Raw genomic sequence first — 12,004 nt, 5'->3', positions numbered from 1 at the left:
ATACACGCTGTCTGCCATTTTCCCGGTACAATTGAAACCGGGATTCGTCCATGAAGAGCACACTTCTCCAGCATGCCAGTGGCCATCGAAGGTGAACATTTGCCCACTGAAGTTAGTTACGACGTAGAACTGCAGTCAGGTCAAGACCCTGGTGAGGATGACAAGCATGCAGATGATGTTCCCTGAGACGGTTTCTAACCGTTTGTGCAGAAAGTCTAAGGTTTTCAAAAATAAAAAGGTTTAATGAGCTGTCCGGGTTGTGGTTGTGAGGCCTGTTGGACATACTGCCAAATTCTCTAAAACGATGGTAGAGAAATTAATATTCAATTTTCTGGCAAAAGCTCAATTGGACATTCCTGCAGTCAGCATGCCAATTGCACGCTCTCTCAAAACCTGAGGTATCTGTGGCATTGAGTTGTGTGACAAAATTGCACATTTTAGAGTGGCCTTTTATTGTCCCCAGCACAAGGTGCATCTGTGTTATGATCAAGCTGTTTAATTAGCTTCTTGATATGCCACAACTGTCAGATGGATTTATTGTCTTGGCAAAGGAGAAATGCTCACTAACGGATGTAAACAAATGTGTGCACAAAATTTGAGAGAAATAAGCATTTTGGAACATTTCTGGGATCTTTTATTTCAGCTCATGAAACACGGGACCAACACTTTTACATGTTGCATTTATACACTGCTCAAAAAAATAAAGGGAACACTTAAACAACACAATGTAACTCCAAGTCAATCACACTTCTGTGAAATCAAACTGTCCACTTAGGAAGCAACACTGATTGACAAATTTCACATGCTGTTGTGCAAATGGAATAGACAACAGGTGGAAATTATAGGCAATTAGCAAGACATCCCCAATAAAGGAGTGGTTCTGCAGGTGGGGACCACAGACCACCTCTCAGTTCCTATGCTTCCTGGCTGATGTCTTGGTCACTTTTGAATGCTGGCGGTGCTTTCACTCTAGTGGTAGCATGAGACGGAGTCTACAACCCACACAAGTGGCTCAGGTAGTGCAGCTCATCCAGGATGGCACATCAATGCGAGCTGTGGCAAGAAGGTTTGCTGTGTCTGTCAGCGTAGTGTCCAGAGCATGGAGGCGCTACCAGGAGACAGGCCAGTACATCAGGAGACGTGGAGGAGACCGTAGGAGGGCAACAACCCAGCAGCAGCACCGCTACCTCCTCCTTTGTGCAAAGAGGAGCAGGAGGAGCACTGCCAGAGCCCTGCAAAATGACCTCCAGCAGGCCACAAATGCATGTGTCTGCTCAAATGGTCAGAAACAGACTCCATGAGGGTGGTATGAGGGCCCGACGTCCACAGGTGGGGGTTGGCATTTGCCAGAGAACACCAAGATTGGCAAATTCGCCACTGGCACCCTGTGCTCTTCACAGATGAAAGCAGGTTCACACTGAGCACATGTGACAGTCTGGAGACGCCGTGGAGAACGTTTTGCTGCCTGCAACATCCTCCAGCATGACTGGTTTGGCGGTGGGTAAGTCATGGTGTGGGGTGGCATTTCTTTGGGGGGCCGGACAGCCCTCCATGTGCTCGCCAGAGGTAGCCTGACTGCCATTAAGTACCGAGATGAGATCCTCAGACCCCTTGTGAGACCATATGCTGGTGCGGTTGGCCCTGGGTTCCTCCTAATGCTAAAGACAATGCTAGACCTCATGTGGCTGGAGTGTGTCAGCAGTTCCTGCAAGAGGAAGGCATTGATGCTATGGACTGGCCCGCCCGTTCCCCAGACCTGAATCCAATTGAGCACATCTGGGACATCATGTCTCGCTCCATCCACCAACGCCACATTGCACCACAGACTGTCCAGGAGTTGGCGGATGCTTTAGTCCAGGTCTGGGAGGAGATCCCTCAGGAGACCATCCGCCACCTCATCAGGAGCATGCCCAGGCGTTGTAGGGAGGTCATACAGGCACGTGGAGGCCACACACACTACTGAGCCTCATTTTGACTTGTTTTAAGGACATTACATCAAAGTTGGATCAGCCTGTAGTGTGGTTTTCCACTTTAATTTTGTTTGTGACTCCAAATCCAGACCTCCATGGGTTGATAAATTTGATTGATAAATTTGATTTCCATTGATAATTATTGTGTGATTTTCTTGTCAGCACATTCAACTATGTAAAGAAAAAGTATTTAATAAGAATATTTAATTCATTCAGATCTAGGAAGTGTTATTTTAGTGTTCCCTTTATTTTTTTGAGCAGTGTATTTTTGTTCAGTGTATCATTTGGTATGACAGTTGAACAAAGCTTATGCAGCATTAAGTAATATTCCTCAAGAATAATTGGGTTCGCTATATTAATGTCAAATTCCAAACCATTTCAAGCAGAATTATTTATTATTTTTGAAACGTACTGCCTCATTTATGGACTAGGCAGTGTCCGTGGGCGGGGTTTTGGTTGAGATTGACACGTTGTTGCGGTAGTAGGAAGTGGGATTTACCAAATCATCACTGTGCTTGAATATTTGTTCCAGGGATTGTTAACTATATTGAATGTCTGCCTGATTTTAAACGTGAGTATGTTTACTTTAGAAGTTTAGCTACATCCTTTGAACAGAGATGTACATCTACAGGGAATACAATCATTGAGCTAAGAGCTAACGTTGGCTGCTACTGTAGCAAGTTTAGCTTGTTGTGGTCCTGGGGGATAGCTAGCCACATTTTTTGCGTTTCTAGAATGAGTAATTTATCGCCTATAGAAGATCCTCTAGAACAAATATTTCCCGTCACTGCGGTACTTCCTCTGTTGTCACGCAAGGCTGCAGTAGCTAACTAGCTTAGCTTGTGCTAACATTTGTAACGCGTATGTTGCAATTCTGTGATTACTCCATCCATAGCATGATCAGGCGAGTTCTGATTCAGCCCACACACTAACTCATGTCAGTGGTGTAACATTTTGATCATGACGATGTGATGTCGAGTCATGTGCATGTTATAAACACTTTCTTATACTACTGAGCTTGTACCAATATGTGTGTTTTGAGGAACCAACATGCATAGCAACTTCGAATAGAACAGACATTAAGTTGTCAATCACAGGCTTTATCACTGTCATAATGATGCTGTATGCAAACTGCAGTCAAATTTCTCATAGCATTTTTCCATGTAGCACAGAGGACCTATTTAAGTTACCATGATCACACTGTACTGTGTGTGTTTTGTACCTGTGTGCAGAGAGATGTCTCCTGATGAGCTGGTCTACTTGGGAATTCTCGCTGCTTCCATCCCCATCGGGTTCCTATTCCGGTACCCGAGTGAGTATTCTATCTAGCCGTCAAAATAAATTCACCTAACCTATATGGTGTCTCCTAGACTATATGAACACTGAAAAACACAATTCTAAATTTTAACACATGATGTATAATAGGCCTGTCTGCTCTGCTCTGAAGGTTCATTGTAAGTGAAATGTGTGTGGGTGTTATTGTTGCTGTAGGTCCTCCAGTGAAGCAGGGGGCAGCGTTGCTCTTGGGCCTCTCGATCACCATAGCAACCTGTCAGGTCCATGCCCTCCACTCGCTTGTGACAGTGCTTGGAACATGGATCATCATCAAGAGCAGCTGGCGGTGAGACATTAGTGATGGGGGGGATCCATGCAGTTACATACCGAGATATTATTTTAGAAGATATGTTGTATCGTATGTTGTATTGACAATATCGCAATATAATTTCTTGTGCTAGTTGGCTGTACCTGCAACAAAACTCCAGTATTTTCCCTTCATAACTTGTTCTCCATCTTCTTTTTAAACCCGGAGCCAATTTGTTTTCAGCACTTATTTCCATTACTGATCACAACTTGTGTTTTCATGGTTCTCTCTTGTCCCTTTGCAGCAGACATATGGTGAGCAGTATGTTTGGAACATCGAATCGCAAAAAAAAATTCACAGTATCAAATCGCAATACATATTGTATCAGCTCCAAAGTATCGTGATAATATCTTATCGTGAGGTCCCTGGCAATTCCCAGCCCTAAGAGACATTATTCAAAATAAACAAATCATATACAACTGAAGTTTACATCCACTTTGGTTGGAGTCATTAAAACTAATTTGTAAACCACTCCACACATGACTTGTTATCAAACTATAGTTTTGGCAAGTTGGTTAGGACATCTGCTTTGTGCATGACACAAGTCATTTTTCCAACAATTGTTTAAAGACAGATTATTTCACTTATAATTCACTGTATCACAATTCCAGTGGGTCAGAGGTTTGTAAGATTGTATAAAAGATTGTAGACCTCCACAAGTCTGGTTCATCCTTGGGAGAAATTTCCAAACACCTGAAGGTACTACATTCATCTGTACAAACAATAGTACGCAACTATTAACACCATGGGACCATGCAGCCGTCATACCGCTCAGGAAGGAGATGCATTCTGTCTCCTAGAGATGAACATACTTGGTGCGAAAAGTGGAAATCAATCCCAGAACAAGAGCAAAGGACCTTGTGAAGATGCTGGAGGAAACAGGTACAAAAGTATCTATATCCACAGTAAAATGAGTCCTATATTGACATAACCTGAAAGGCCGCTCAGCAAGGAAGAGGCCACTGCTCCAAAACCGCCATAAAAAAGCCAGACTACGGTTTGCAACTGTACATGGGGACAAAGATCATACTTTTTGGAAAAATGTCCTCTGGTCTGATGAAACAAAAATAGAACTGTTTGGCCATAATGACCATCATTATGTTTGGAGGAAAAAGGGGGAGGCTTGCAAGCCGAAGAACACCATCCCAACCGAGAAGCACGGGGGTGGCAGCATCATGTTGTGGAGGTGCTTTGCTGCAGGAGGGACAGGTGCACTTCACAAAATAGATGGCATCATGAGGTAGGAAAATTATGTGTATATATTGAAGCAACATCTCAAGACATCAGTCAGGAAGTTAAAGCTTGGTCACATATGGGTCTTCCAAACCCCAAGCATACTTCCAAAGTTGTGGCAAAATGGCTTAAGGTTTTGGAGTGGCCATCACAAAGCCCTGACCTCAATCCCATAGAAAATATGTGGGCAGAACTGAAAAAGCGTGTGCGAGCAAGGAGGCCTACAAACCTGACTCAGTTACACCAGCTCTGTCAAGAGAAATGGGCCAATATTCACCCAACCTGGAAGGCTACCTGAAATGTTTGACCCAAGTTAAGCCATTTAAAGGCAATGCTACCAAATACTAATTGAGTGTATATAAACTTCTGACCCACTGGGAATGTGATGAAATAAATAATTCTCTACTATTATTCTGACATTTCACATTCTTGAAATAAAGTGGTCATCCTAACTGACCTATTACGGGGACTTTTTACCAGGATTAAATGTCAGGAATTGTGAACCTGAGTTGAAATGTATTTGGCTAAGATGTATGTGAACTTCTGACTTCAACTATATCAACATACACTTTAGAACACTCCTGTGTCGTAATGGTGTGCCACTATTTAGTGACAGTCAGGAACTTCTCTCTCTCACCCATTCCCCTGTTTACCTTCTTCAGGAGTGCCCCAGCTCTCTCTCTGGCCTGGACCTTCCTCTACCTCCTCTTCTTCAGACTGGTCACATGGTTCGGCCTGCCGCCGCCAACACCCTTTGCCAACGCCATTCAGCTACTCCTGACTCTGAAGGTACATCTACAGGAAGAGATGGAGGACATACACGATTACTGAAATGCAAGGGCATAATGCATCATGATGTTGTTTACAGTAACAACCCACTTGTTTTCATTCAGATGGTCAGTCTGGCCAATGAGGTGCAGAGTTTTCACCTGGAGAAGAAACAGGAAGTGAGCTCATTCTCTAAGTCTCCTGTGGTTGGTGGACTGTCCCAAGAGCCTTCCCTCTATGATATGATAGCCTATAGCTATTGCTATGTGGGTATAATGACAGGTAAGGCTGTCTAGCCCCATTCCCTAGTTTGTTTTATCATACAGGGCTACTGTCAACATATCCATATTTCTCTGGACCTCTTTTTGATATGGTGACAGGTGAATGGCTTCAGTGTGTATGTGTGTGGTGTAAATGTATCTAGTATGATTTGCCACTAATTTGCTTTTGCACCCATTTTAACTGTTTCTCTCTGTCTTTCTATCTGCCACTAGTAAAATATTGTGTGAGTCTGCTTACGTTTTCTCTTCCACTACATGACCTTCCTGTAACTCTCCCTCCTTTTTTTACTCACTCCTTCATCCATCACCCGTTAACACTCCTCCTTGCAATCTATCCTTTTTTTGTCCTCCAATGATCCCTCTCTCTCCTTGTCTTTTCTAACTTGTACTATTCACCTTGTCTATCCTACCACTTCTCCCTCAATGCTCTCTCTTCATCCCTTCATTTATCCCTGCATCTCCCTAAAAGGCCCGTTCTTCCGGTTCCAAACCTATGTGGACTGGCTGAGGCAGCCCAGCTCCTTGGACCTTCCTGGCTGGGTACCCTGCATGCTGAGGCTGAGGTTGGTGCCTGTCTACGGAGCTCTGTTCCTGACCGCCAACATGTACTTCCCCCTGGCATACGTCCGCACTGAAGAGTTCCTGGAACATCACTTTTTCTTCAGGTAGCAAAACAGCACTCTTGATTTTGTAAAAATGTTGTTAAAAAAATTGCTTGTATCAAAACAAGGTATACTTCCATTCAAAAGTTTGAGGTCACTTAGAAATTGTAGTTTTTTAAAGAAAAGCACATTTTATTTGTCCATTGAAATAACAACAAATTGATCAGAAATACAGTGTAGAGATTGTTAATGTTGTAAATGACTATTGTAGCTGGAAACGGCAGATTTAAATAAAAAAAAAATGTTTTTAAATGTAATATCTACATAGGTGTACAGAGGCCCATTTTCAGCAGCCATCACTCCTGCTAATCCAAGTTTATAATTTTAGAAGGCTAATTGATCATTAGAAAACCCTTGCAATTATGTTAGCACAGCTGAAAACTGTTGTTCTGATTAAAGAAAGCAATAAAACTGGCCTTCTTTAGACTAGTTGAGTATCTGGAGCATCAGCATTTGTGGGTTCGATTACAGGCTCAAAATGGCTAGAAACAAAGACCTTTCTTCTGAAACTCGTCAGTCTATTCTTGTTCTGAGAAATGAAGGCTATTCCATGTGATAAATTGCCAAGAAACGGAAGATCTCGTACAACACTGTTTGCTACTCCCCTCACAGAACAGCGCAAACTGTCTCTAACCAGAATAGAAAGAGGAGTGGGAGGCCCCGGTGCACAACTGAGCAAGAGGACAAGTACATTAGCGTGTCTAGTTTGAGATACAGACTCAAGTCCTCAATTGGCAGCTTCATTAAATAGTACCTGCAAAACACCAGTCTCAACGTCAACAGTGAAGAGGCGACTCTGGAATGCTGGCCTTCTAGGCAGAGTTGCAAAGAAAGAGCCATATCTCAGACTGGCCAATAAAAAGAAAATATTAAGATGGGCAAAGGAACACAGACACTGGAAGATTGGAAAAAAGTGTTATGGACAGACAAATCTAAGTTTGAGGTGTTTGGATAACAAAGAAGGACATTGGTGAGATGCAGAAAAAATGAAAAGATGCTGGAGGAGTGCTTGGTGCCATCTGTCAAGCATGGTAGAGGCAATGTGATGGTCTGGGGGTGCTTTGGTGGTGGTAAAGTGGGAGATTTGTACAGGGTAAAATAGATCTTGAAGAAGGAAGGCTATCTCTCCATTTTGCAATGCCATACCCTGTGGCAGCACTTAATTGGAGCCAATTTCCTCCTACAACAGGACAATGACCCAAAGCACAGCTCCAAACTATGCAAGAACTATTTAGGGAAGAAGCAGTCATCTGGTGTTCTGTATATAATGGAGTGGCCAGCACAGTCACCGGATCTCAACCCTATTGAGCTGTTGTAGGTGCAACTTGACCGCATGGTACGTAAGAAGTGCCCATCAAGCCAAACCAACTTGTGGGAGGTGCTTCAGGAAGCATGGGGTGAAATCTCTTCAGATTACCTCAACAAATTGACAACTTGAATGCTAAAGGTCTGCAAGGCTTCAATTGCTGCAAATGGAGGATTCTTTGACAAAAGCAAAGATTAAAAGGACACAATTATAATTTCAATTAAAAATCATTATTTATAACCTTGTCAACGTCTTGACTATTTCCTATTCATTTTGCAACTAATTTAATGTATGCTTTCATGGAAAACAAGGACATTTCTAAGTGACCCCAAACTTTTGAACGGTAGAGTAGATGTTTTTATTTCTATATTTATTGAGTTGGCATAACAGAATTGTGAGTTCATTCACTGCTGTTTCTCTCTCTCCAGAGAGCTACGGGAAATGAAACCATTAAATAATAAAGGGCTAAATGGATTTCCCAGAAAACTATTTTAAGGACAAGCACCAATTCCAGTGAAACAGAATTGAGACAGAACTCTTGTCTATTTAGTATTCCAGACCATTGTTGCTCTTCACTCGTAGTTATACATTAAGGAGGTCTCTCTCTATCCCCCCCTCCAGGTTGTTCTACATGACTGTGGTGTTCTTTGTGTTCCGGATGCGGTTCTACGCTGCATGGTGTGGGGCCGAGGCTGGCTGCATCAGCGCAGGACTGGGCTGTTACCCAGAGGGGGCGCTCTCCAAGCCGGGAGGGGGTCCCACTGTCAACTACAGGCAAGTCTCACACAGGATATTCAGTCCAATTGGGGAAAACAGTAAAGTACATTCATTCATAATTATGTAAGTGTTTAATCTTGGTTTTGATTATTCGGTCTCTCCAGCCCTGACCCTGAAAGTCCGGTTGTGTACGACTTCAAAACCATCCAGAACATTGACCCATACAACACTGACTTCTGTGTGAAGGTCCGACACGGGATGCGCTACTGGAACATGACTGTGCAGTGGTGGCTGCATCACTACATCTACCCCAACTCCCCCTTCAAGGCTTACGCACTCAAGTAAGGGCCCTATGCAGGTTCACTAGAGAAGGCATGTGTGTTGTGTCTAAAATAAACTGTCTCATAGTCTGTTAAACTACAAAACTACAGTCAACTTTCAATATATTTGTAACTGCCAGATAAGATGTCCCCTGAATGTCATTTGATGCATACGTTTCACAATTCTCTCCCAGGGCTGGATGGACCATGTTCATCAGTGCATACTGGCACGGGCTTCACGCTGGCTACTACCTGTCATTCCTCACCATTCCTCTGTGTATTGCGGCTGAGTCAGCCATGGAGGCGTCGGTCAGGGCCAAGCTGGGGCCCCGGGGTCAGAGTGCCTTCGACTGGGTCCACTGGTTCCTCAAGATGAGGGCCTATGACTACATGTGTATGGGCTTCGTCCTGCTGAAGGCCAGCGACACCGTCCACTACTGGACCTCCATCTACTTCATCATCCACATCATCGCCCTGGCCTGCATTCTGTTCGGGAGGCTGATGAAGGGAGGAAAGAGGGAGAGAAAGAAGAGTGAAAAGGAGGAGAAAATTGAGGGGGAGAAGAAAGAGGTGAAGCAAGAGGACGTGAGAGAGAAGACAGAGTGAGAATGGATTGATGGATGGGAGGATGTACTGTATGGGGAGGATAGGTTTACTAAAGAACTACTATTCCCCACAATGCGCTGTCTGTCACTGATCTGTATGGGTCACTTTTGTCCGTTAGGTCCAGTGATGTCTCCCCTGGTAGAGAAGAGTTATGTTCAATCCCAAACGGGCCCCTAGACCCTACTAGGGTTGGATTTGCAGTTGGTAGGTAGAATAGATGAAGTTGTAGGATTTCCCTAACCAGGAGACATCATTGGACTTTTAGCTGAATACAGTGAATCCTTATGAACATTGTTGTAACCCAGTAACAGTTGCCATGGTGATATTACATTACAAACCACGTGTACATACAGGTATAATTGGGTGAAAGAATGTTTGCTTAATGAATGTTATTTGATGTGTGAGTGGCAAAAAAGTTCAGGGGGATGGAGATTATTCAGCTATTTCACTTGTGTATGTATGTGTGTGATTTATTTCAAATCACAGTCAATTTTCATACAAATATACTTCAATTAGTTTAGAGGACACAAAATTGTATGTTCAAGATGCTGCCTTGAAACAGAGTATAAAGTACTGTAAACAGAGTATAAAGTACTGTATAACCACAGCGGCACATCCCTTGAATCCATTCATAGAGCAAGGACTCAATTTGAACTGTCTGTATTTTGGGCTAAATCTCTAATCCCATTGACATCAAAGCATGATTTACTCAAAGTTAAATACAAGTCAGGCATTTATCTCAAGCCATAACCAGATCAACAATGCATTTTCCCAGGGCAACAAGATTTTCTGCTTCTTTATATTTGAGAGTTTTCATTGATCAGACCGTTCCTATGATCAGTTATAGAATAGTGCAGAAAAGTGAACTTTGGATAGCCATGAGTACATACTGAGTTATACTTGTCTAGTTTTAAAACGCATATAGAGGATCCAGTCATTATGAATGTGGCAGTTGTATACGTTCTCTTTCCTCAACATTCTTATTAGGTTTTGTATTATGATAAGAAGATGATCATTTCTCCCTTATCTCCAAGTTGAAAGAACACAAATTCTGTCATTATTAAGTGGAGCCATCCTCAGTGATTTGTTCTCAGAGTAAAGACCAAGAAACTTGAAATAACTTTCACTGTGTCAAGAGGGGCTACTGGAACCAAAAAGACCCATGCAAATTTCAGAATGGAATCTGTGGTTTAGAAAAATACATAACATTGCTTAAGGTATTTGCTATGTTGATTTTAATGTGAATTTATTTTACTGCATTATTTAAAACGTTGTTTTGGGTGATCTTTTGATTTGACTTGGCCTGTAAATGAGCATTTTACTCAGCTCTTCTTTACAAAAATGATCTGTCCTGCATTCCGTAGTTATTTGATTAGTAATCTCTTGTGGACAGATGCACGTAACATAAATAGAGCATCTGCTGCAATTATGCCAGAATTGAGTTCTTGGTGTCAGATTATTTGATTAGAGATGTAATTATATACTGTATGGTGAATATTTATTTTATTGTTCTTCATTGTTGTTTGTGTGTCACTGGCTACATCTCAAATGACACCCGGCTATTCCCCAGACAGTGCACTACTGTTGGTCAGACCTGGGCCAAAAGTAGTGCATTCTATTAGGAAATAAGTTGCCTCAGTCAGAACATTTTGGCAGTGACTGAGGACTGACTGACTGACTGCTATGGTAAGGTTGTAGAAAGACCAAGCTACTACCTTACCAGTCAGTCCTCAGTCACTGCCAAAATGTTTGACTGCCATCTTATTACAAATGTAATGGTATTTCAAATATATATATTGTGCTGACAGTAGAATACAAAAAGTGATTTGGAATGGTATTTCTGTAATTGAATTGACTAGATAGCATGGAAGCATTGTATTATTATTGTTTACCACAATCTGATATAGCCAAACCCTCCCTCCTTTTCCTTGTGCCAAAACCCGAGCCCCGAAGAAACGACTCCCTTGTGTTTTTATCAGCCAAGTCATTTCAGTACATGACCAGTATAGAAAACATTCCTTGATGGTTGCTTCTCCATCTTTCTCTCTGTCACATGTAATATTTCTTGTGTATTTTTGTTTGTTTCTGAATGGTTTCACCTTGATACTATGATGATTGTAACTCTCCCTGCCTTGTAACAGTTCAGTGTTACCAACGGAATACATGTCTCAGATATTCAACACGTCTAAAGTCTTGTTCCTTATTGGTGTTTTGTTCATGGATGTTGGCTGTAGTTTTATTAGTGCACATTTCTCTTGCAATTTCTGATCTGACATGGTTCATTCTATGTTTTTTTTACTTACTATAGGAGTTGTCCGACCTGAAAATGATCAACGTTCCCCTATCCCCTTGCACATACTCACACGCACAGCCACAAACACACAAATCCCACCCAGGCTTGCCTCTATGGTTACCTAACAACATGTCACATCAGTGTACAGAAAGATTTATGAACTGAAGCACAGACAGTAAACACTCCTACATGATTACGTTATGGGT

The 12,004-nt window shown here is 42.3% G+C and overlaps 1 protein-coding gene across 1 annotated transcript; it reads left to right on the top strand.

The window, feature by feature from the left end:
• Nucleotides 1-2,413: 2,413 nt before the first annotated feature.
• On the top strand, nt 2,414-11,687 carry mboat7 (membrane bound O-acyltransferase domain containing 7). The gene is made up of 9 exons (XM_020478017.2): nt 2,414-2,541; nt 3,203-3,282; nt 3,462-3,591; nt 5,508-5,634; nt 5,739-5,895; nt 6,364-6,559; nt 8,484-8,636; nt 8,744-8,920; nt 9,094-11,687. The coding sequence occupies exons 2-9, from the start codon at nt 3,207-3,209 to the stop codon at nt 9,503-9,505; spliced, it is 1,428 nt and encodes a 475-aa protein (XP_020333606.1). The 5' UTR covers nt 2,414-2,541; nt 3,203-3,206; the 3' UTR covers nt 9,506-11,687.
• Nucleotides 11,688-12,004: the final 317 nt, after the last annotated feature.

Source organism: Oncorhynchus kisutch, linkage group LG2, assembly GCF_002021735.2.
Source record: "Oncorhynchus kisutch isolate 150728-3 linkage group LG2, Okis_V2, whole genome shotgun sequence".
NCBI classification, from domain to species: domain Eukaryota; kingdom Metazoa; phylum Chordata; class Actinopteri; order Salmoniformes; family Salmonidae; genus Oncorhynchus; species Oncorhynchus kisutch.
The sequence above is the reverse complement of the archived record's forward strand: the minus strand, read 5'-3'. Positions and strand labels throughout refer to the sequence as shown.